Source organism: Astatotilapia calliptera, chromosome 18 (assembly GCF_900246225.1).
Source record: "Astatotilapia calliptera chromosome 18, fAstCal1.2, whole genome shotgun sequence".
In the NCBI taxonomy this organism is placed as follows: domain Eukaryota; kingdom Metazoa; phylum Chordata; class Actinopteri; order Cichliformes; family Cichlidae; genus Astatotilapia; species Astatotilapia calliptera.
Window position 1 is genome coordinate 15350210 of NC_039319.1, and position 22630 is coordinate 15372839.

Consider the following 22630-nt stretch of genomic DNA (forward strand, 5'->3'; position numbering starts at 1 on the left):
CGATACCCTATACAAAAACGTATTTAATTTATTCTATCTCAAATTATAGCGTCATAATGATTACAGGACATCAGATTACTTGTTCTTATCACTTAATAGTGCAGAGTTCATCATATAGAAATAAAAAACTGAAGTTTTGCACTATTTGAACACCTTGCCTGCCTGCAGCACTAAAGGACTCAGTGAGAGACATCTGTCTCGCCCTAGCAGCACCTGTCCACTCCTCCTCTTCAGTTCGCCTCAACATATGCTCGTCATATTCTGTGATATGATTTACTCTGAGGTGTTTGACAAGGTCAGTGGTGTTGCCACAGCACCTCACTTTTTTGCCACATGTATCGTAAACCATGCCTCAGCTGTTTGTGGAGGTAAAATACGTCCGCACATGACTCCAATTACGCTCAGCCATTCTTGTGAGTGCGCACGCCAAGGGGCTGCGACACATTTATACAGCTATATTTCACACATGACTATGAAACCCGGAAGAGGAAGTTGTTCCTTCGAATGTAGACAATCCGAATGTTATAGTTTCTTTCCACTGTGTTCCTGTTAATGATAAACTACAAATTTACCCTAAATTACTAAAATATCGATATTTTAATGTGAGAATCGATTCTAGAACATAAATGATTGGTATCGGAGGAATCGATATTTCAGGATCGATCCGCACATCACTATTAATTTCACATTTTCAGAGGCTGAATCCAGCAAATATGTGTCATCAGTAATGGAAGAACTTTAAATTCAAGGCATGATATACTAATTAAACTTCAATGCTACCAAATAATGCACGTACATATTAAATAATTTAAAAATCCATTTATTATTTCAGATTTTTTCCGCCTTTGTTATACAAAGATGTTAAATAACTTAAATACATTCTTACCAGTCATTTGTGATCTGTTTAAACCTACAAGCTATACACATGAGGTAGAGGAAAATAATTTAGAGTTCCCATAAGACATGAATAAGTGAACATGGACAAAGCTTTGTTGGTGTAATATTATCACAAAGGACAATACATAGCTGGTGTATTTTATCTTTGTTTTACAAGCACAGCACAAATCCTAACAAAAAGTACATGTACATGTAAAGTGACCCTAAGGTGAACAAGTCCATACTGATCATCAGTCCTTTCACAAAACCGCTGATTATACAAGATTAAGTTCTATAAAATATTCTTGATAACTGTGATTTTCTTTGCATGCTTTCAGAAACTGCATTACCGCGAGTGAATTAAACCAACTAAAAGTGAGCTGATTTGAATTTTGTTAGGATTTGTTAGTGCTTAGATAACAATCTTGAGATATAAAATGAAATATGTTGATAGTATACACTGCTTCTCGAAGCCTCCACCCCAAAAGGAACAAACACCCAAAAAGAAAACAGAGTAAAAAATACAGGATATAAAATCAATTTAGACTTTGAAGTTATTTACACTAAACACATGCTCATAATATATTTAAAAAATAATTTATCTTTCTTTTCTCTACAACATAGAATTTTGTACATGATCCACTGATGACTAAACAGTGCAGAGTTTTGGATTTGAGAGCGTGGATGACTGTGACATCTAAAAACCCAGCGGACTGCTGCATCATGCTCCTCTTTTCTGGACTAAATTTCTACGCCTATGTACAATCTATAAACAAACAAAAATGCAATCTGTTTGCATTTCCTGTCGTGTCTGTTTTGAATCCGTTCAATGGTAGAGAACCTCACCATGTTTGGGCTGAGGCGGAGTGTGTGGCGCAAACACACACCAGAAGCTGTGGCAAGCAGGCATTTGTGCTTTGCGTCTCTGCATAGCTATTATGGTTTCCATGTAGCGTGCAAAGTTCTATGTATATGTTTTGACCAGTCTTTATTTGGCATGCCATCTCATATCAAAATGCTTGGAATTCATCTCCTTTAGACAAATAAGCCATGCACGGTTCTCTTCTTATCAGAGGGAGCTTTGATTTAAATCACTGTGAAACTCCTTTTTAAAAATGCACTGTGCAGCATTGATGATTGAAATCCGTAATCATCTCGTTTCAGCAGCTGTATGCCGTTTCAGCAAATGCTTCACTCATTTATTTAATTTCAATTTGTGTTTCAGATGCTTGTGAGAGTTGAACATGTGCCTCACTTTTGTCTCTATACCACAGGAGAAGAAACCTTTGCTATTTACATTTTTTAATAAAAAACAAGAAGAAAAAAAGATTCTGCACTGCACTGTATCCATAAATACAGATCTTTAAATACTTTAAAGGGCTTTTGGGCTTCAGTGCGTGAATGGTGCTATAATACAAAGCTGGGTCCCTCACTCAGTAGTTAATTCACACCAATCTAAAATATGGCCTATAAGGTCCTGTATTTGATAAAATATAATGTTTCTAAGCACTAAGTGCTGAGAATATGACAAAATTTTGTCTGCATTGTTTGTGTGCACAGAGGCATTTCTCATAAAACTGTAATGGAAACAATTTGCATGTTCTTCTTATCAGTCAGCTAGTTAGCTTTGCATAAACGCCGCAAACTTGGACACAGCGAGACTGAAATGTGCCCTAAGGTATCAAAAGCCACCTTTCAGTACCTTTAAGGTTCACTGATTAACAAGTTACATCCTGTCTGTTTAATATGTACAAAAAAGCGTAACAAAGACGAGGCGTGGTTTAACTTCCTGGATTAAACAAACAAGATATAGGAGGCCAAACAGTGAGTTTAGAGGTGCTGATGGGCAAATTTTGTTAAAAGTAGCAGTTTCCTCTGTTTCTTTATGATAGGCTAAGGAAAAACCAGACTGAAGTTTATTATTTCATACCACGCAGTACTTCCTGCAGTGTCAAACCGTCACTCTTGTATGGTGGGGTCAGCATGCTGCGTTGTGTTAACTGTGTCAAAAGGTGCTCAGCAATAAGATGAAAAGGTAAAGTTAACTTATAAAAACAACTTCACTGACTTCAGAAAGAAGACAGCCGATTAGTAAAACGTAGACATAAATTTGCGGAACAATTACACAAATATTAGTTTTATAATAGATCTTTATATTAGCTAAGAGGCTTGTGCTTTCAGCTTCACTTGAACAAAAAGTCAGTCGCCCCATACTGTTTGAACTTCCACTGTACACACTGCGTGTCAATGTATTTCATATGGCTCAATCAAATTTGTGGAAGCAGAAGAGGAAGGAAGAATACGAAATAGCAGGGAGTTAAATTCCTCCAGTTCTCCACAGTTTTCTTTAGAACTACAAAGTAGATTTAAGCTTCACAAAGCTCTACACTTTTTGATCTGAGTCTCACGTGGGCCTTCTGCTGATCAAGAGATCACCTGTTGCTATGCTTTTGACTGTAATAACAAGGCCGCTGTCATCTCCACCTTGGATTCAGATGTTCTTTCTGGTTTAGTCAAACACATATAGTGGTTTAAGTTATTCCCTGAACACTGGCCGAGAATAGCCTAAACTGACTGGTTTAGTTATCTTCTGTTAATGTATGCACTAACAGCTTCATATTACAATATTACAAAAAAAGAAAAAATTAAAGATATTTTTGTTCCTCCTCATGAAGGAGTAGTCCCAAAGGATCTATAAATTATCCACAGAAAGATGTCAGACACAAGCGTGCTGCTTTCCAAAGGGCCTTGTCAACATGAATCAAAAAGAAAACTGAGCAAGAGCACACAAACAACAAAACATTTGTGTGGTTAGTGGTTTGTTTTAACATAGTTAGATAAGTGGCTTATATAATATCATTACAATATAACTGAATTTATGTACATATATATGCAAACACACAATGTGTGTGAGTGTAAATATGTGCGTGTAGAGTAATTCTTACACCCTGTCTTTTTCCTTTTTTTTTCAGTTTCCGTATATGGTTTTGAATCGCCATAAAAAGTCGTCACTTAATTTTTCCGCTCCCCCCCCCTCGCTATCTACCTCATGTTCACATGCTTACAAATACTGTACACACGTAAAAATTGACAAACACACACACACACCATTCCTCTTTGGGCAAAGCCCCAGAAATCAGTCTGTTGATGTAACTGTCCTTGTGTTGTATCCTCATTAACTGGGCGTTAATCGGTTTTCTTGTGAATTGATGACAAAGATTTTTGTTTTTCTTAAAGGAAAGTGAAAGCGTCTCTCTTCAAGGTAACGCTGTGATAAAGAGCTTGAGATGTTGACCCAGTTGTCTGAGAAAGTTTTTATTCTGCAGGACCTCTGAAACCCAACCCACAGAAATCCCTCAAAGTGCTTATTGCTTCTTGGCTCGCTCCTTTTTTGCTTGCAGAATGCTGCTCCGACACTGAAAGCAAAACTCTGCATGAGAAAAAAAAATGCTCCTCTTCAACACAACCACCTTCCTCAGACTGAAAGGGCTGAACGGTGCCCCGTTTACCCCTTGCAGGTGTAGACCTCCTCTCTCTGTGTGCACTGCTTGCATTCAACGTAGCAGCACCAGCGCACCTGGCATTGGCAAGGCCTGGTCACCTCCCTGCTTTGAGTGTTGTGGCCTCGCCCGCAACAGATAGCATCACAGTTTTTGTCCTTGTAGCATTTGCGGGCTGCGGTGCCCGGTGAATATTTGGTGGGTCTACAGAAACTGGGTGAGTCCTCGATGTGGAGCAAGTCCATAGTGCGGGGGATTTGATCGTTCAGGCCGGGCAGGGGCTGTTGTTGTTGCTGCTGCTGCTGCTGCTGGTTGCGGCCCGTGGAGATCTCTCCCTCCCCGGTGGCCTCGTTGGTGGAGCTGCCGACCTTGACGGAGGTCTCGTAACGCTGCTTCAGCTGCTTGCCGATCTCATGGAAGGGCTGGAGCTGCCTCCAACAGGTCTGGACGGTGCAGGAGCCAGATACGCCGTGGCATTTGCAAGTGGTCTCCACTCCAGCCTTGATTACCTGGACCAGAGACAGAGCAATACTGTTAACCACTGAGAACCAGTGAAGGCACACAATGAAAGGTATGCAATTTAACAAGCTTTTGTTTAGCAAACAGAACTTGAAAGAGCCAATTCATTAAAGTATTCTCACAACTAGATGAACTGGGTGGAGTACGGCGGCTTGGGAAGGTTATAGACATATATTTTACATTCATTGCTCTCTTTCATATCATAATTAAAGGGGAAAAACTTCACTTATTGCTTGTGAACTAAAGGAGAACAATGGCGTCTGAGGCTTCTTGTATAAAAGAAAAAGAGAATTATAGTTTGTGGGAGGATTGATTTTGTTATAATAACCACAGATGAAATTTTGATTAAACAGTTGTGGTTATTATGATAAGTGAGGGGAGGTTATGGGTAAGAAGAAGCCACAAAACAATCCATTCAGTCAACTATGGGAACCCTTCATACCTCCTCCTGTACTGGGTACTTTACTAAAATGTGTTTTTTAAGCCCAGAGTTGATCAACCCAGCGCTATAGTGCGGTCATTTTGGCATAACCCAGAGCAAAGTCACGCAAACGTTTGGGAAGAGAAAGAATATCGAAGAAACCGTTTTTTGTCTTACACAAAATCACACATAATTGCAAGTGAAACAGAGGAATTATCAGCTAAAGAGACCACAACACGTTACTTTAATATCACTTGACCCCCTAGCAGTCAGCCAGAGTTCATTTCTGCATCCACCACGATGTGTAAAGCAGAGTGTGTCCGCGAGAATCAATGACAATAACATATTGTCTTATACAGGGTTTGGAAACAATTTACAAATCTTTTCTCAGACTGTGAGCGAGATCGGGGAGCAGGAAGTGCATATTCATCACACCAGCAGGTCAAGAAAATTTGATAGGTCAGCCTTTAAAATGTCGGGGGGATGCAGAGGCTCGCACATTCCAATTTTGTCCTCGGCGTGGGAATTTATCCTGAGCGAATGCGATACACCTCGCTACATGTGCAAATTATGAAAAGAAAAAAACAAAGAAGGAGCCAAAACAATGTTGTAAATCTTTTATCACAAATAAAATCTCCAAGGAGGCTGGATTTAGGAGAGCCAAGTTGAAAAGGAAGAGCTCGCATTCGTTTGGGGGAGAGTTTTATATCTGTTAATATTTGGGAAGTGTGCTTTAGCTGTAATTCATTTTGAAACCAAAATGAAAAAGGCCACAACAGGCACAAAGCACAGTAAAAGAAATATATTCCAGACCATTAGTTTGCTTTGGCTTGACATATTAGGAGCATTTATTCTGCTATTAAAAACACTTCCAAGATGAAAAACCCGTATTTGCTCACCACAAACAATCACTGAATTCTACCAGAGCACAAATGAGACTCTTAGCCTATCTAATCTGAGAGAGAAAACCAAATATTGACTAATGAACACTTTCAGATTTCACTAAAATTTACAGCAGCATTACTCTGGGTTTCTTTTAAACTTGTGTGTTGGATTTTTGAAACACTTCACAATTTTCAATTGATTTTGCTCTCCCAAAATGCCCCAGTTAACATCATCCAGGTGTAGGGAAGTTCAGGTCCCATCTGGTGATCCTAATTACATATTTGGAGACAGTTAAGATGGAGCAGTTTGAGTCAAACAGCAGTGCTGTAATGTTTAAACTCCAGTACAAAAGCAAAAGCCAAGATATGGAAATGCAGTGTATCCGGGATATGGCGCAAAATGAATCGGTACTTCACATTGATGTTTGCCGACAAAAAGAACTCAGAGTATATTGTATTAATGCTATTTTCCCATCGTTTAAATGATTCATACAAGCAATTAGCAAACCTTTCTGTTTACATAATGTCTGTCTCGCCATATGAACTCTGACCCTCTTCAAACTGAAGTGTGTTTCCTAGTTAGATTCATGTGTATGGAATAACTCAAAGTCTGTAGAAATTGCAGCGTTAATAAAAGGCGAGTGAAGCTGACACTTTGGGTAAATATACTGCTATGAAATTAGAGTTTGATAAATCTTTCTTTTTCTTTGACTGTTACTCCTTAAAAGTTTTCCAACATCGCTGACATGTAGATGAATAACTGTCACAAATTAAAATGAAGTCGAATTTAATGTTTTCAATAAATTATTAGCTAATATTGTTGCTGTCACAGACCATCATATACCTCTAAGAGGCAACAATGTCGTAGAAGGAGTTGGAGATCTGAGATCAAAGCAGCAGATGTTGAGATATTTGCTTTTGTTGCGTCGGCTGACTTTTGGCTCGAAGCACGGGTCAAGCTCCAGAACGAATGAATCCCCCATTTCCCATGGTGCAGCTAGATCGCGTCATTGGATAGACCAAGTAAGTAAATAGTGCTATCGGTCGGTACGTCATGACCATTTGACGCACTTACCTTCATGCCCACGTTCGTATTGTGCATGTCCACACGTGCACGTAGATCCTTGTTCGAGCGTTTGCCCAGGAAGTCCTTGACAAACTTGTTTGCGTATTTGAGGTTGTCTCCGCAGCCTCCCCACTGCCACGCCTTACGGTTCTCCAGGTCGGGGGCCTCGTCGCATGTACAGCGCTCCATGCGTCCTGCGCTGCAAGCTTTGGCCATGGCATGAGTTAGACCCGCTGAGGAGATGGCGTACAAGAAGGCCGTCTCTTTAAATCCTAGAGAAGCCCGATGGAGAGTGGCAATTGGGAGACAGGAAAATAAAGGGTTTTCTAAAGAGTTGGCTCACTCACACATTAGGTTTTAAGTGCACAAGAATAAAATGCATATTCAAATGGGAAGAAAAGTAGTAATAATCACCTCTTTTTAATATGTTGGCTCGGTGGCGCCCCTCTAAGGTGCAGTTCCACCTCTCAAAGCGGAATTGGTACTGGCATTCTAGGGCGCTCATGGTGATGGCCTCTCTTAGAGTCTCCGCCACGCCCGGGTCTCGTCTGCACATCCTGCGCTGCTTCTTTTCTAGTTTGAGCCGGTCACACAGCTTGAAGTGGGCCCTGCCTATGCTCTCCTCTGGTAAAGAGTTCAGTGGCAGGACAGACAACGGTTCATTACCTGTCAACCTGGAAGAAAGCATCACAAGCCATTTGGAAACAGAAAGATACTGGGATTGTCTTGATAAAGTATTCAGACAGAACAACAGGATACTGACAAAGCTATACTGCATAAACAGCACAGGAAGCACAGCTGCTCACATAATGCTCAAAAGTTTGGTTAATGTTCAAATGAATTCAGCTGTTCAGTGGTTAATGTTCAGGGGAATTCAACATTTGCTGGAGATTGAGATCAACTCTCGGTGGAGGTGTGTCTGAGTAAAGAGCAAATTCTCTGCAGTGGTGGAAAAGTCAGGTTTACCATGTAATTCTTTTGAATTTTGGATACCTAAAAATCCCGTTGTAGAACAATGGAGTTATAATTAGCTTTTGTTTTAAAGCAAAGGAGAAACAAATTATACTGTTAGCATTTTTGTGAGAAGTTTTTATCCACGGGGAAATTTAAAAGATACGGGGCACTTAATGTAAGAGTGCCTCTGGAGTACTTTCAAAAAAGAAAATGTACTCAGTAACTTTTTATTTCAGAAGCAGGGAAATCAATATCTCTGCCCCTTACAATGTAAGTACACAGTATTATTAGTGGTGTGGGCTTTAAAAATACCTGTAGTTGTAATTAGTTTCTCCTCTCCTTTAAAACTGAAAAAAGGTTACTTACTATGTTTTTTTTACTGTAGTGACATTTTAAGTACCAGTAGGAACACAAGTCTTTGTACTGAAAATTGCAACCTATTCACAAAGATTTACATGGGCAACTGGACCGTAGGTTATGGGCTGTATATTGACGTTCTACCAAAGGTTCCTGAAATCAATTTTTTTTCCATTTTACAGCAATAAACTTACAGCATCAGCTGCATACTGAACACTTTAATACTGCAGTACGAGGTTATAATGTGCAGATGACAAGGCATTCAGTTAGTGTGGGGACATTTTAAACATTTGTACTCTGTGATCGTGTCTGTCGTGTTACAGTAAAACAGTAGCCAGCAAATGGTTGGTTAAATATTTATACCAGATCCTTCAGATGGGTGGCAGGTTGTACCTCGCTGTACAGATTTAAACATGGCACACAGTATTGCTGCTGTCATTATAAAAAGTCTTATATATCGTATAAAAGTCTTTACATCTGAAAATCTAGACTTTCTGTAGGGGACATAAAACGTGGTGATCTTTTTAGTTCTGTGTTTCTGTCCCACCTCACTCTGGGCTAAACTCTCATTTATGATGTCATCAAGGGGTTTCACTTAGGGGCAGACTGGAACAGCAATTTGACTCCATCCCACGCCACTCTGTTCATGCAAATTGTAATCGAGTACTACCTGGTCATCAGGCTTTTTACTACATAATTATTATGTCAAAAGATTATTGGACATCCACTTTGGAAACTGGAAAGTATGTTGATGGTGAAAGTGTCGGTATCTACAAAGAAAAAAATGAAATAAAATAAACTCTACAAAAGAACAACAAGTTAATTCATGTGCTCTTTTGTATTTTGTGATGTTGACATAATATCTTTATCTGATTTGACATAATGTCACAGTTATCATTAATTATGGTATGTAGCAAAACCCCGTCACTGAAACTGGCCCACTTATCTGGAATAAATGTTAACAACATTATAAACACAATGGGACCAACCAGCCAATCTCAACACTGAGGTTTTCAGGTATGCTAACAGTGCTCTCAAAATGCCCACAAAGAAAACCTTGAACTCTGCAGCTTTATTTTTTGACAAACAAAAGTATCAAACAAAATCCCCCGAAACTGAACTTAAGATACACCGCCACAAGAAGGGTGTGTGTTTAAGCTACAGTCCACCCAGACCCAGACCTTTTTTTTAACCTTTTATATTGAAGAAGACCTTCTTAACAGGTGTTACCTGTTAAGAAGCACTCCCTTGCAGAAAGCGAGAATGAGCAGATTCAAGTGCACATCTGTGCAAGTCTTTGGGGTGTGAACTCTGATGCTAAGCATGCTGTGGAGATGCATGCAGTCTGCGGGAGTCAAGGGTGTCTGAGAGGTCTTTCAACTCACTCCTGTTTGCTACATATAATGTAGCAAACTGTCAAGATGACTGTTCACAGTAGCCCAAAGTGGCCCTCAGGCTACTGGGAAATGACACGGTGCTCCAGACAGCCAATGGTTAAAGTTAATCCCAGCGCTCTTGATGAAGCGAGTACAAGTTAGAAATTATATTTTTAAATAATGCTTAAACAAAATTTGTTGTTTATTATTACGCTCAGCAACATTTATGAATCAAACAAAGGCAGACCATCAGGAATGAGCTTAAGACTCTAAGAACAACTGCATAAATGAGGCACCTGTATTACTTGCTGTACTTTAAATACAGCAAGTAAGAATTTCAATTCTAAACATGGTATGGAGAACATGTGGCAGACTTGCACTCCTTTCGTCAGTTTATTTAAGGGATGCATATATAAAACACACAAAGCGGGGACTGCCACATAGCTGGCAAAACCTATAACCAGCGTTCTGAGGTTGTGATGGAGAGCGCAGGGCATTACTTTCATAAACACACACGGGGGACATGACTGTCAGCCTGTGACCATTTTGGTCACACCAACTGACAGGACTGGCACCCTAGTTGTTCATTATGTGTAATTTCTGGCCTCCTTTACACTGTTAAAGTGAAACTGAAGAATAAATGGATTTACTGAACTCACAAAATGCACAAGCTCTCTGGCCTGTGTGCTTTTTGCAGCCGGACTTCAGACTTTTGAAGGATACTCGTGCAAGGAGCGACACAGTATTTATCAATGAGATTATTTATCAATGATCTGGACTTCTGGCATTCAGTGTAGGCTGAATTTTCCAGTGCACTAAGGATTACAGCTTGCACATGTCAACACCAAGGCACAACATCTGAAAAAGCGTACTTGAGAGACAGTGAAGAATTATTTTATTTTGAAAAGAGAGCAATCGGAACTGCATTTATTTTTTGGGCCAATGTTTGCTGCTTTCAGCTGTGATGACAAAACATATTTAGCATTTAAGATTAACACTTTAATCCTTCATATTTCCACTATCACAGCACTAATATACCAACAGTCATAAATTGTTGTCCATCCGTTCCTGGTTGCTAAAAGTATGCATACAGCCAAACCAATTAAAAGAAGTCCAACTTTATAACTGTGAAGCGTAACCGCAGCAAATGGGAACGTTGCCTCACAGTTTACTACAGCCAAGCAGTCTGAAAAGAAGATGGAAATAAATTCTGCAATATTTTTGTAAAGGTGCAGAGCACCTGCTCACTGTCTACACCTGGTTAGTTAATGTACCAGAAGCGATGAGCGCTGATTCGCATTACTCACATTTTAGACTTCTTTATTATTTTTCAGAGAATATTCTGTCACCACTCATGATCACTTGAGTCACGAACAGAAGGTCACAGGATTTATTCAACACAAGATTTGTTTTATTAAGTCCAATAACCGACTGAAATGTTTCCCCTCGAGTGCTCAATTTAATATCAGTGAACTTAATAGTTCACAGATGTTATTTGATATTTTTCTTTACAATAAATTCATAGTCTGGTTGAGAATCCGTGTAGTCAAATCAAAAAAGGAGTCCTCGGGGTTTGCTTTCAGAATGGGTCGAACGGTTTTCTTTTTGCAAAGTGTGTTTGCCTATTCTTAACTTGTCTGACAGCAAGTTCAAATGGAAACCTGGCAAGCTGCGTCTTGACAGAGATCGCCCTCCCAACACACTTGGAGAATAAGAAAAATGTATGGTTTGAGGCGTACGCAGCGAGGCAAAGGGTGTCTTTCTCTGAACAACTGACATTTTCCTCTAAATTGTTTCACGCTTTGTTAAGACACTCTGATTGCAATGTCAAGGAAACAAACATAAAGTCTCTAAACAAACAAATCCAACGGGCCCGGCGTGTCGCGTACGATTGCCAACCTTTCCTCAGCACTTCTTTTGCAAGCGAATGTCAGGGATTGAATAACGCTGCAGAGCAAAGAACCTGTCATGTTAAAGAACATGTAAGACTTTTTTTAATGCACACAACATTTTGCTCATGCAAATGTCTGGAAATGAACACAGAGACATCGATTAAGTGTACTGCTTTGGAAAGACTGCTAATGGTAGCTGAAATATACGAATACCAATATGCTGTGGACATTCCTCAGAAAGACATGCACAGTAACACGTATCAGCTCAGACCTTCCCAAACCCCTACATGCCTGCAAGTATTAGAACGACAGGCCTCAGATGCCTCGGCAACGTCTACTTGTCTGAGACAAAAATGATGGTAAGCGTGAAGCTGGAGGGAAGCCAAAGATGACACGACACTGATCTCAGCACCATTGTCTCTTTTTCAAAGAAAGGTGGGGGGGGGGGGGGGGGGGGGGGTTCTAGCTAGCTGCAAAGAAAGCCTGAAGGCAAAGCAAGGAGGAGAGGGACATTCGAGCAGAGAAATACTTCTTCACATCTCTGGAGAAGAAACTACTGGCCAAAGCTCACTCTTGTGCAATGTTTCCACTCTGTGGCAGACGAGAACGCAGTCAAATAGTATCGCAGATGTACCGTGCTTTATTTTCTTCTATATTTAAAAAAAAATGTTTACAAATGGATGCACTTTTTAATACTTGATGAGAGGAGCTGTTCATTTTAATCCGATTCAAATTCGCTGGATTCAAGATAATATTTTCCCTGGATGAAGGACAGTGACCCCTGCTATCACACAAAAGGGTCGCACACATTCCAATAAGATGATCTGAGAAAATAAATAAATAAATAAATCACACTGCTGTTTGCTGAAGAATGAACTCATTCAACTCGCTAAGAGGAAAAGAATTGGATAAGAGTTAACCTGGGTCAATCATAAAGTCGACTCTGAGACTCGGACAAAAAGGAATAACTGGAGTCTTCCTGCAACGGTGACAACAATCGCTCGCTCCATGAGAGCGTTTCTTAAAAAATATGGGACCACTTTTTCTAGAATAAATGTAATTCACAGAAAAGGTCAAAGGTGAACGACGCAAAGACAGCTGCTAATATACCGTGTAGATATCCAATTTTTTAAAGTTACCTATAATTAACCTTGTCAGATTCGTGTTCACATCAACACATCCAACAGTTTTCACTCCTACATGTCGTTTATATCACGTCCATTAAAAGCATCCATCCTGAATCCACGTGATTATCACGAAACGTGCGCGCTTCAAAGCAACGCGCATGCATCTTCGCAGTATCTTCCCCACAGTGAATAAGAAAGCACGAACATGTGTTTTCACATCACGGTCCATTTTCTGTCGTGTTTTTGTTTGAGGTGTTGGCACAGCAACACCAATTACACACGGAATATAACACCAACATATAAAACTCATTATTATCCCATGTGAGGTGGGATTCCTGCTGATGTTTGCTCAGCTTTGCTTTTTCCATTCACACTCTTGCCTCTACACACTGTGCAGACATCACTGACCTACTCTCACGCTGCACCTCCTCCACTGTCTTTCACTTGGTAACAGTGCAGTTTGTTTAGTCCTTTCTCTCCACCTGTCAGCACCTCCCATTGCCCGTGACATTTACTTTATATACATTTTCCAATGCAGCGGGTTCAGCGAAAACGGCCCATTTCACGCGGCGGAGCACGACAGTCAATCCTTCAAGGAAATCATTGACTAACTCTAAACTTTGCCATCATCACTCGCTCTCTGACTTTACATTGCACTCCTGGAAGTGACCCTCAGCTGGTAATTCTGCTCTTTCTTTATTAGTAAGGTATGTAGACAGCTAAGAATACCTACTATCTGTCATAGTCAGAAAAAAAATCCTATTACTTAAATGTGCTAGGCCTAAACAAATTCTTTCTCAGACTACAAACGCAGCTTGTTAATTACTCGTGGTGCTCATGTGCCCACAGAGACATATATTAACAGTCTCTGTATAGACATTAATCTCGAGAGTCTAAAGTTGAAAACCTTAGAAAAAGTAAATCTAAATCAAGCAAACACGCCAAACATCTGGTTGTTGAATAAGAGGTTATTTTCTCCTTTTTGTTAATGTGCGTTTGAATTTTGAACAGTTGGCGGCCAAACAGAAATTTTTGCTGACGATACATAAGAAGGGATGAGTCTTAAAGAATTAAGAGAACGTACAGGGCTCGAGCTGCGGCTCTGTATGGATGCTTTCTATGTTAGGATCTGCAGCCTCTGTAGGAGATATCCATATTCAGTAAACATGATATTACAGATTGCTGACCTAGTGTGTAATCACCCCCTGGAGATAAGAAAACCACCTGCTGAGCAATATCATTGAAAATATGTTTTCTTAAATAAAACAACAAGTTAATACAGTAAAACAAACAAAAAAAACTTTCAGTTTTCTGTTTTTTGGGGTAAGAATTCACGCAGCTACACGCATGGATCTATGTGCACACGCACGTGGAGTCTTACAACCTTAAGTCAACACCTACAAGTTGTGGCTAAATGCGCCCAGACAGGAAAAAAAAAAAAAAAGCACAAAAGCCACAATTTCTCCATCAGCCTCAACTTGCAGGTTGTGTGGTCTACTGTCTCCTAGATCACAACCAACCCCCCTCCTTCTTCTCCTCCTTTTTTCCCCTTTTCTCCAAACTTCCCCTATTCCCACTGGTCAGTTAGTCTAAACGAATGTCAATCATTCCAACCCAGCTGTTGGCTCAAAACAAAACGGTCTCTAGACAAAACTATTGCCGTCTACGACCTTAACCTACACAAGACAATGATAGACGTGAACATGTGTCCTGAAAAAGTTTAACTGTGATGAAGACAAACTGCCGTGCTCACCTGATATTAATATGTGCAATGTAAGAAAGCATATTACTCTGAAACTCTGAGTTTTTGCAGTAAATTAGGCTTACCATCGGCGATCCCTTTTTCTTTTCCTTTCATTTTTCCTGCTGCCATAACAGCATTTAAAAATCCTCCTTTTGGGGGGGGAGAAAGTTGTGTGCTTTTCTCAGAAATGTTGGATGAACTTCAGACCACCCTGCCCAAGTCCCATCTGGTGTATCCCAGGCCATGCCAGAGGTAGTAGGAATGTGAGCGTGTGTAGTGTTTTCCCACTGGCCCTCTCTAACCATTGCTGACAATCTGCTCCACAGCTTAGACATGAATAATTGGAGAAACCATGTATCAGTGTCGAATGACTCTCTGGTTGCTGTTGTTCACCTCCAAGAAGAAGTGTAAGAGAAGAAATCCTACACTGACCTCAGGCGTTTTCTCCATGGTGAAAGAAACTGTTAATTCCCCGAATCATTAAAACAAAAACAAAAAATGGGGGAAAGAGTAAACGATTGTGTATATGGCTAAGATAAGATAAGTCCCTAGTTGAAAGCGCTGGGTGTTGTGATTGCTTCTAACAAGCTGTGACTGACACAGTGCAGTAACACGACAAAACAAAGTGGTACTGGCCTGGGACTTAAGTAAGTCATTATTAGTTGAGTAATGAGCCTTTCTGCGTAGTGGGAATGTCGTGCAATGTCTAGAAGTACTGCTGTTCACAAAGCTAGGGGGGGAAGTCCGCTATCTTGTATGACTTAACAGGATATGACCCAAAGTTATGTCATCTGCTGTCGTTTCTGGTCATTTACAACCCACAGAGGGTATGTCAGACTACTCCCATAAAGTATCTGAAGGAGACAGGACTCTGATATTTTAAATGTATATGATACTACGCATGGGTAATAAGTTTCACTAGAAAATACTTTTGTTTTACAGGTCAAAAAAGTAGGAAAAGGGGGGGAAAAAATCTAGTGTCCAGCCTAACTTTTTAATCCACGACTGTGAATGTGGAAACTGGTAGCCGAGTGGCAGCACTATAGGATCTGGCCCTGGGAATGGGAGTGCGGGGCATGGTAAGAGGTTTAACTGCTATGTGAGAACTCGAGGCTTCTAAGGTCAGCAGCTCAGTTATAGTCACTGTGTGACTGGCACAGATTGGGCGTGCAGCAGTGTCCGCATGACTCCCCAGTTCTAGCCCACACCATGGCACAGAGTAGCCCTGTACCAGCGCACCGACACACCAAACACACTCAGGCACACATACTGTACTCGGCTCTCACCGATTCCACGTGCTGAACCACACTGTGGCTATTTGGTGAGACTTTAAGGTCAGAGAAATTCAGCAAAGCAGATACAAACACAGTACTTTTTTTTTCCACATATAACATGTTATTCCTTTAAATCTCATTTCAAATATTAAAGCCCAAATACCTTTTGTCACAGCATTTTTCAAAGTTAAAGACGCGAAGTGTCGATTAACCGCGTCTGACAACGATTTTTTTCGGCTGTTTTTGTGCTCACTCGTGACTCGTATGTTAACGGGAGTGAGAAAAGTTTGACTCTTGACAAGTGCTTGATGATTTAAAAAGCAGCTGAACGTCATGCAAATGGGCCACTTTCAACGTGAAATGAAATCTGCCCCAGGGTGAATCGCAGAACGTCTTCCGTGCCTTGGCCTGTTCACATCAGTGTGTGTCTCACTGTGTCCATTCTCAAACTAATATTCTGCCTTTATGGATAAATAAGCCTTTTGGGAGAATCTTAGAGTATATAAGCACACCCATCCCAGTGAAGCATCTGAGTGCACATCAGCTTAGTCTTCTATATGATCGTGTTTATGCAAGATAAACTCAGGTTACCCTGCAAACAGGTGGATGATACTAAAAAAAGGGTTTTATGCTGACTGCTGCAGAAATAATCTGTTTGATTTTTTTTTTAAAAGACACTAAATGTATCAAAATCTATTTTTCTTGGATGTGATAAAAGCAGATATTCTCTGGAAGGCCAAAGTTTTAAGTGAGGGTTTTGACAGTCTGCTAATCTTGTCACGTGTGAGGTGCCATGTCTCTTCTATCCCCACAAACTACGCAGAGAAAACTCGCCTGTGGTCAAGGATGGAAAACACAGGACATAGTGGTCACACTAACTAGCATCATCTCGTCAATGCCTGACCACTAAAAGTATCTTGAGTCTATATTAGTTTTCCTGTTTTGCAAATTGCCCATGTCTCCAGCTCCATCTGCAAAGATCATCATATGTTTGCATTTTAACCAAGAAGATTTTCCTCTCCGTATCTTCAAGCAATCCATCAATGAAATGTACGCCTGGACCTGCTGCCCTTTTATAATCAAGCGTCTCTTAATTGTGGTCTGTTTGGCATCCTGATGACACGAGAACTGTACCTCCTTCAAATGTGAGCACGCCAAACGCATTTTGAAAGCCTCTCCAAACCATTCAATCTTCAAAAATATCCATCACAACCATGTTATTACACAGTATGAGCCCCATAACAGCCCACATCAGGGGCCACCGAGCTCTTCTTAACAAAGGTGAGTACCAAGCTCTGTAATTACTGATGGTTCAACCCATAAAATCAGCAGCTACACTATGCATCTTCCAGTTTAAAGACATGTAAATTTGTGCAAAAAAAAAAAAAAAGTACAGCTTTGCTCTATAAGCTTAAGTTCAAAGACATTTTGAACCCATCATGCAGGATGACCACAAGTGGGCATAAGCCAAGTAAATGTTGCACTACATTTACATTTAATGTTTTCACGTTTTGTCTCCTATTTATACACAAGAAAGAGCTGATGGAAGACCATCCTGCACTCTCAGACAGTACTGCACCACCATGTGGTACCCACTAACATAGCAGGACTCCAGAAGGATGTAACAGGGTACAGAGCTCAAAGCAAAGCCTGGCTTAGCTCAAATCTGGATGTATCAAACAGAAATATAAAGAAAACAAAACTCTCTTTTAAGAGGGACGAGCGGTCAGCTATCTAAGCTTCCAGGTTCGCGTGATCTCACTACACTACACTGTCATGAGAATCCTATCTTCTTGGCTCATGCTAAAGTGATACCCTTTGAGGTGTGGCTTTGGCCACAGGATATCCTATGTAGTTGGGAAATCCCTCTATCAACGGTGCTCCCCGCCCTGCTGCACGTCAGGGCTAATCAGTCCTTAAGGCCTGGTAATGAGACGCTTGCCACCACTGTCTGCCAGGCAACGCCAGCCTGAGCCCGCACTAACTCTGCTCCTTCTAATGAGTGGTAATCACCCAGAAGCTCCCCACAAACCACTGCAGGGATGCCAGCACGCACATAAGGCAGGCAAGCCAGAAGACAGGAGGGTTGGGGGGGAGGAGGGAACCAAAGGAAATGGTTAGATGGAGCTGCTTAAAAAACAAATTTTAACATTTTTGCACTGTGCTCAAGAAGTAAGGCTCCTTTGAAACTTAAAAAAAATGCCGTTTGATACATGCCAGGAACTAAGTCAGCAAAATGATAAAATCCTCAGACGGGCTGCACACTGAAGAAAAAAGAAAAGAAACATCACTCCTCAATAAATTTACACACATCCCATTTGCTATCCTGTTGCTCTTGGCTTACTGCCTCACTTAATGGAGCGCTGAAAACAATAATTGCATCTGAAAGGAGCTCTACTCTTCAGGATCAAACCGATGATAGAGATTTTAAGGATATTGCAGCAATTAAATAGCAACCGCTATATTTGCTTCTTCCGGATGCTGCGGCGCGTCTGTGATTAGTAAATCCCAGTTGCATGACTGTGGGCAGCCTTCCTGTATATGTCGCATGTGTGCTAAAGAAAAACAAACCCTTGACTCAGTGTAAGGACTCACATCCAGCACAGTTTACAAGACCGCAGAATGACAAGCCTTTTACCAAAACTTAAATTTAAACCAACAGAGTCGTCTCAGAGAGCACTCTAAGCCCTCACGGGGTCACCTGAGCAAACAAATCATCCCCTTTGCTGACAGTTAACGCCATATCTAATCAAGGTGCTGTAACCTTAAGGTAAGTAAGGCAAGCTCAGTGAGCATCTCCAATTCAAGCTCTAATGATAACGGATTTAGCAGAACCAGCACCTGCCACAACAGGCTGAGGGAAAGAAAATGAGTGTTCACATTCTTGTGGCAAAGGATGACAATTTAAGCGGGTGCTTGGCTACGCCAGGAATCCCACCCCACCCTCAGCTACAGCAGACTAGAGGCAGGAGAGATTGTGTTTATGTTACACTTATGCTCCACCGCACTTTGGAAATTGGGTATGCAACATTGACCCTCTATTTTGAGTAAATCAGTACCCAGGGATGCCTCGTGCTCATGGAATACTTATTTGAACAGGTTTGTGTTAGTATGCCCCCTGGTCAAAGCTGAGCAAGACTGTGCTGGAGTGTCACCGGTGTCGAGTTTCTGGGAAGCCGGCCACGGGGCAGTCACATTTTGTATCTGTGTCACCTGCGCAGGCTCTTTCAGTATGTTTCATGTTCCTCAGCAGCAAGGCTAAATCATTCACTGACACTCATTCATATTCCTTTCTCCCTGGGCCACAGAATAATAAATCTGGAGTATTGTAATACCACATGTCTCTCTGCACTACACATGCCACAGATAGAGAACAGACTGACATAGGTAATTGAAAGCAAGTGCTAACTGAATAAGTAAATATGCATTACCATTAGAACCATTAGGGCTGATTTTGGTGCCAATTTGGCACGTCATCTTTAATACAAGTGCCTGCCAAAGGGCGACACTGCAACAGGAGGGGAGACAGAAACAGAGAGCAGTGATACATTTGTCCTTCTAATGCAATTTTAGAAATGAATTGAAACCAAAGACCAAGAGGCAGAGAGAGAAACTACTTGATACGTGCATGAGTATTAGACATGATGATGCTTTGCTCAGAAGGGGCTGAGATATTTCCATCACACGGAACTACTGCAGGTGTCATACAACTTGCTTGCATCACCCAGTTTCCAAAATTAGTGCCAACACTTTGTGCAACACTCCACCCCCACCCCCCAACAAAGAAAAAAATATTACCCAGAGATCTGAAAAACAGTTACTGTGAGATACATAGCGTTTTACTACTTCCAAAACTTCTTTTGCCTTGACTCAATAGCAAATACATACTATTCAGATAACATTTGCCTCCAGGAGAATGTAAAACCCACTTCAACAGGTCGGCAGGTCTGACATACTAGGCTAATGGGCCCTTAGGGGACAGTTCTTGTGCTCTCTTGCAGATTCACATCAGTTCCCAGATCACCTAACACTCCTGGATCCTGCACAACACCCATACCTACCATAAATTTGACTCTGCTGGCAAAGCTTCAAGTGTCATCACTCTGCAGTCTACAACCGTTTGTCTCTGTGTGTCTGTGTGTGTGTCTACCCTGTAGGGGAGCACTAATAGCACCCATCAACAGAGATATTTGTAGATAATACAGAAAAGCACCAAGATCTTAAATGTGTTTAATGTGCATTTCCACTTGCACAGGTACATTCCAGTCTGTGGGTTTCTTTTCGGATTAAAACTCTCCAGCTCCAGGTGAAATATGGCTGTGGTCCCACCTGACATGCTGACCTCATTTGAATGACCTTGGCTTCCCAGCACTGTTAATGTTCTTCTGTAACTAAGACAGAAAAGGAAGCTAAGAGTGTAGAGTGTACGAGTAAGCAAAGTGCAGCATGAGTAGCCACTCTGAAGTGGAGGTCATAGTGGGCTACACCTAAAATCCAAGGCGTTCCCTGGGAATGACTTACTTTGAAATATACACCCGTGTGCGCTTTCTAAATGAAACAATGTTAAGTGCGGGACGCGATTCACGAAACGCTAAATTTTTCAGATTAGTTTCCTGACACGTGTTCCAGCTGTTTTCGTTTCTCCCGTTTTTATCTGATGGAGGTAGCAGAAGAAGAAAAAAACTGCCAAAGTTGTGTGATGTTTTTGCTGGATGGGGGGATTTTTTCTGTGCAAGCTGAGCAGACGTTTCGGCCACCAGTTCAGTCAGTCAGATCGCTTTATTGTTACCAGCTGTTGAGTCTGAGGCATATACACTCACCTTTCGGCTCCACGGCTGTTTTCAGAGTCGACTAAGGATATGATTTTACAAGTGTTTCAGCAAAATAACCCCTTGACCGCTACCTGCCACTCAAACGTGCTGCGCTCACTGAACAGTGGGCGCTGGCTCAATTGTCAGGGAAAGAATGGAGGGGAGGGGGCTCTCACCGGTCAAAATCATACATACTTCCACCTATATTATATTAGATTATATTTGATTTAATGTCATTCTAAGATAACCAACACACTGCTACTTTTTTTTAATTAGCAGCACCTTCACTGAGGTAAATTCTTGAGCAGACAACCGGCTGCACACACCAGCTGTGAGGCCTCCAGGTGATACCTCGCTGACCCGAAATCAGTGCTTTAAAAAAATAAACTTCCTTATTCCACTTTCTAAACTCACTAAAGAGTTTTCAGTGACTTACGACATTTAAAAAAAAAAAACCTGCTTTGAACCAATCAAATCAATGAAAAGTAGCATCATGGACTTAACAGTGCGTCTGTCATCTCTTACCCGAAATATGCTATGGTGGGTCCAGGCAAGTTGAGAAGATACACTATAACTGTGAACGATAACCATCCCAGGAGTAGGTGTCCATCCAGCATTTTGCTGCGGCTCCAGGGCAGATCATTTCGTTTCTCCTGAGTAGCTGTGTAAAATCCCTTGTTGAACGTTCAACACTTCTTATACAGAGAGGAGCTGCTCTGCGCTCCTCCCATCAGCGGAGAGAGAGGGGGGGGGAGGGAGCAGCACCGCGATACATACAACCCAACTGATTCACAATTCCCCTCTCATGTTTCAGAAAGATTATTCATCTCAGTGCGTCTTAATTTATGATTGGTGTGACAGTTTCTCCTCTGTGGGCGTTTTAAGCACCACGCAGTCGGTGTTTGTGCAGATTGAAGTCGCTCTGAGCCGGACTGGACGGTGTGATAAAATACCTGCACTCAGTGACTGTTTATTTCCAGAATGGCAAACCAAGAATTGGTTTGAGTGCAGCACAAGCAGCACTGAAATATCGCAGCAGTGTTATTGTAGTCTATACACTGCCCTACATAGAAGTCCAGGTGTGTTTTTGTTTTGGATTTGGTGTTTTAAAATGTCTTTCATGTGCACGTGTTGGAAACTAGCTGAGGGTTATTGTTACAAGTACTCTACTCAGATACTCAAATACTATAAGTATACTTAAGTATGCACAGCTGATGAAAAACCCTTACCACAAGGGCACCGCTGACTACAGAGGAAGATCATGTGATTTTACTGAAAGCACCAGAGCAGCTTCTGGAGTAGTTTTTATTATTATTATTATTATTATTATTATTATTATTATTATTATTATTACAAGTGTATTTTGCATGGCAATTGTGTTATAAACTCATGTTTGATTTGTTTAGGTTAGAAGTTTTATATTGCTGTTATGGGCAATTCACTCACACTCATTTCTGATACTTTACAAGTATAATTTTACTCGTAGTATAATTTTACCTTAGAACTGAAGAAGCTTCTCGGATGAGAGGTGAAACTTCTTCAAGTAACTTAAAGAAGTCCAGACGCTTTTCTTTGCAAGCTCCTTTGACTATAATTTTACTCAGATTACTACTTACAATAATGTTGTTGTTGTTGTTTTGTTCTTTTTTGTATAAGAAAAAGATTGTGTGCATCCCTCTGTAGACATTTCTATCCTCCAAAGTGTGTCATACCTTGGTTCTGTAATCAGGATTTTGGGGTAGTTCACACATTTACAGCTTCCTGTTTTGTAGATCTTGCCTAAAGAGTGTCTACTGAAGTTAAATATCCGTCAGGTCTTGCCTTTTTGC

At 40.9% G+C, this 22630-nt stretch overlaps 1 protein-coding gene across 1 annotated transcript; it reads right to left on the bottom strand.

Moving 5' to 3' along the window:
* Positions 1-804: 804 nt before the first annotated feature.
* On the bottom strand, positions 805-21467 carry wnt9a (wingless-type MMTV integration site family, member 9A). The gene is made up of 4 exons (XM_026150162.1): positions 21327-21467; positions 7681-7940; positions 7276-7538; positions 805-4885 (listed from the first exon to the last, which is right to left on the bottom strand). The coding sequence occupies exons 1-4, from the start codon at positions 21416-21418 to the stop codon at positions 4382-4384; spliced, it is 1119 nt and encodes a 372-aa protein (XP_026005947.1). The 5' UTR covers positions 21419-21467; the 3' UTR covers positions 805-4381.
* Between the last annotated feature and the right edge of the window lie 1163 nt (positions 21468-22630).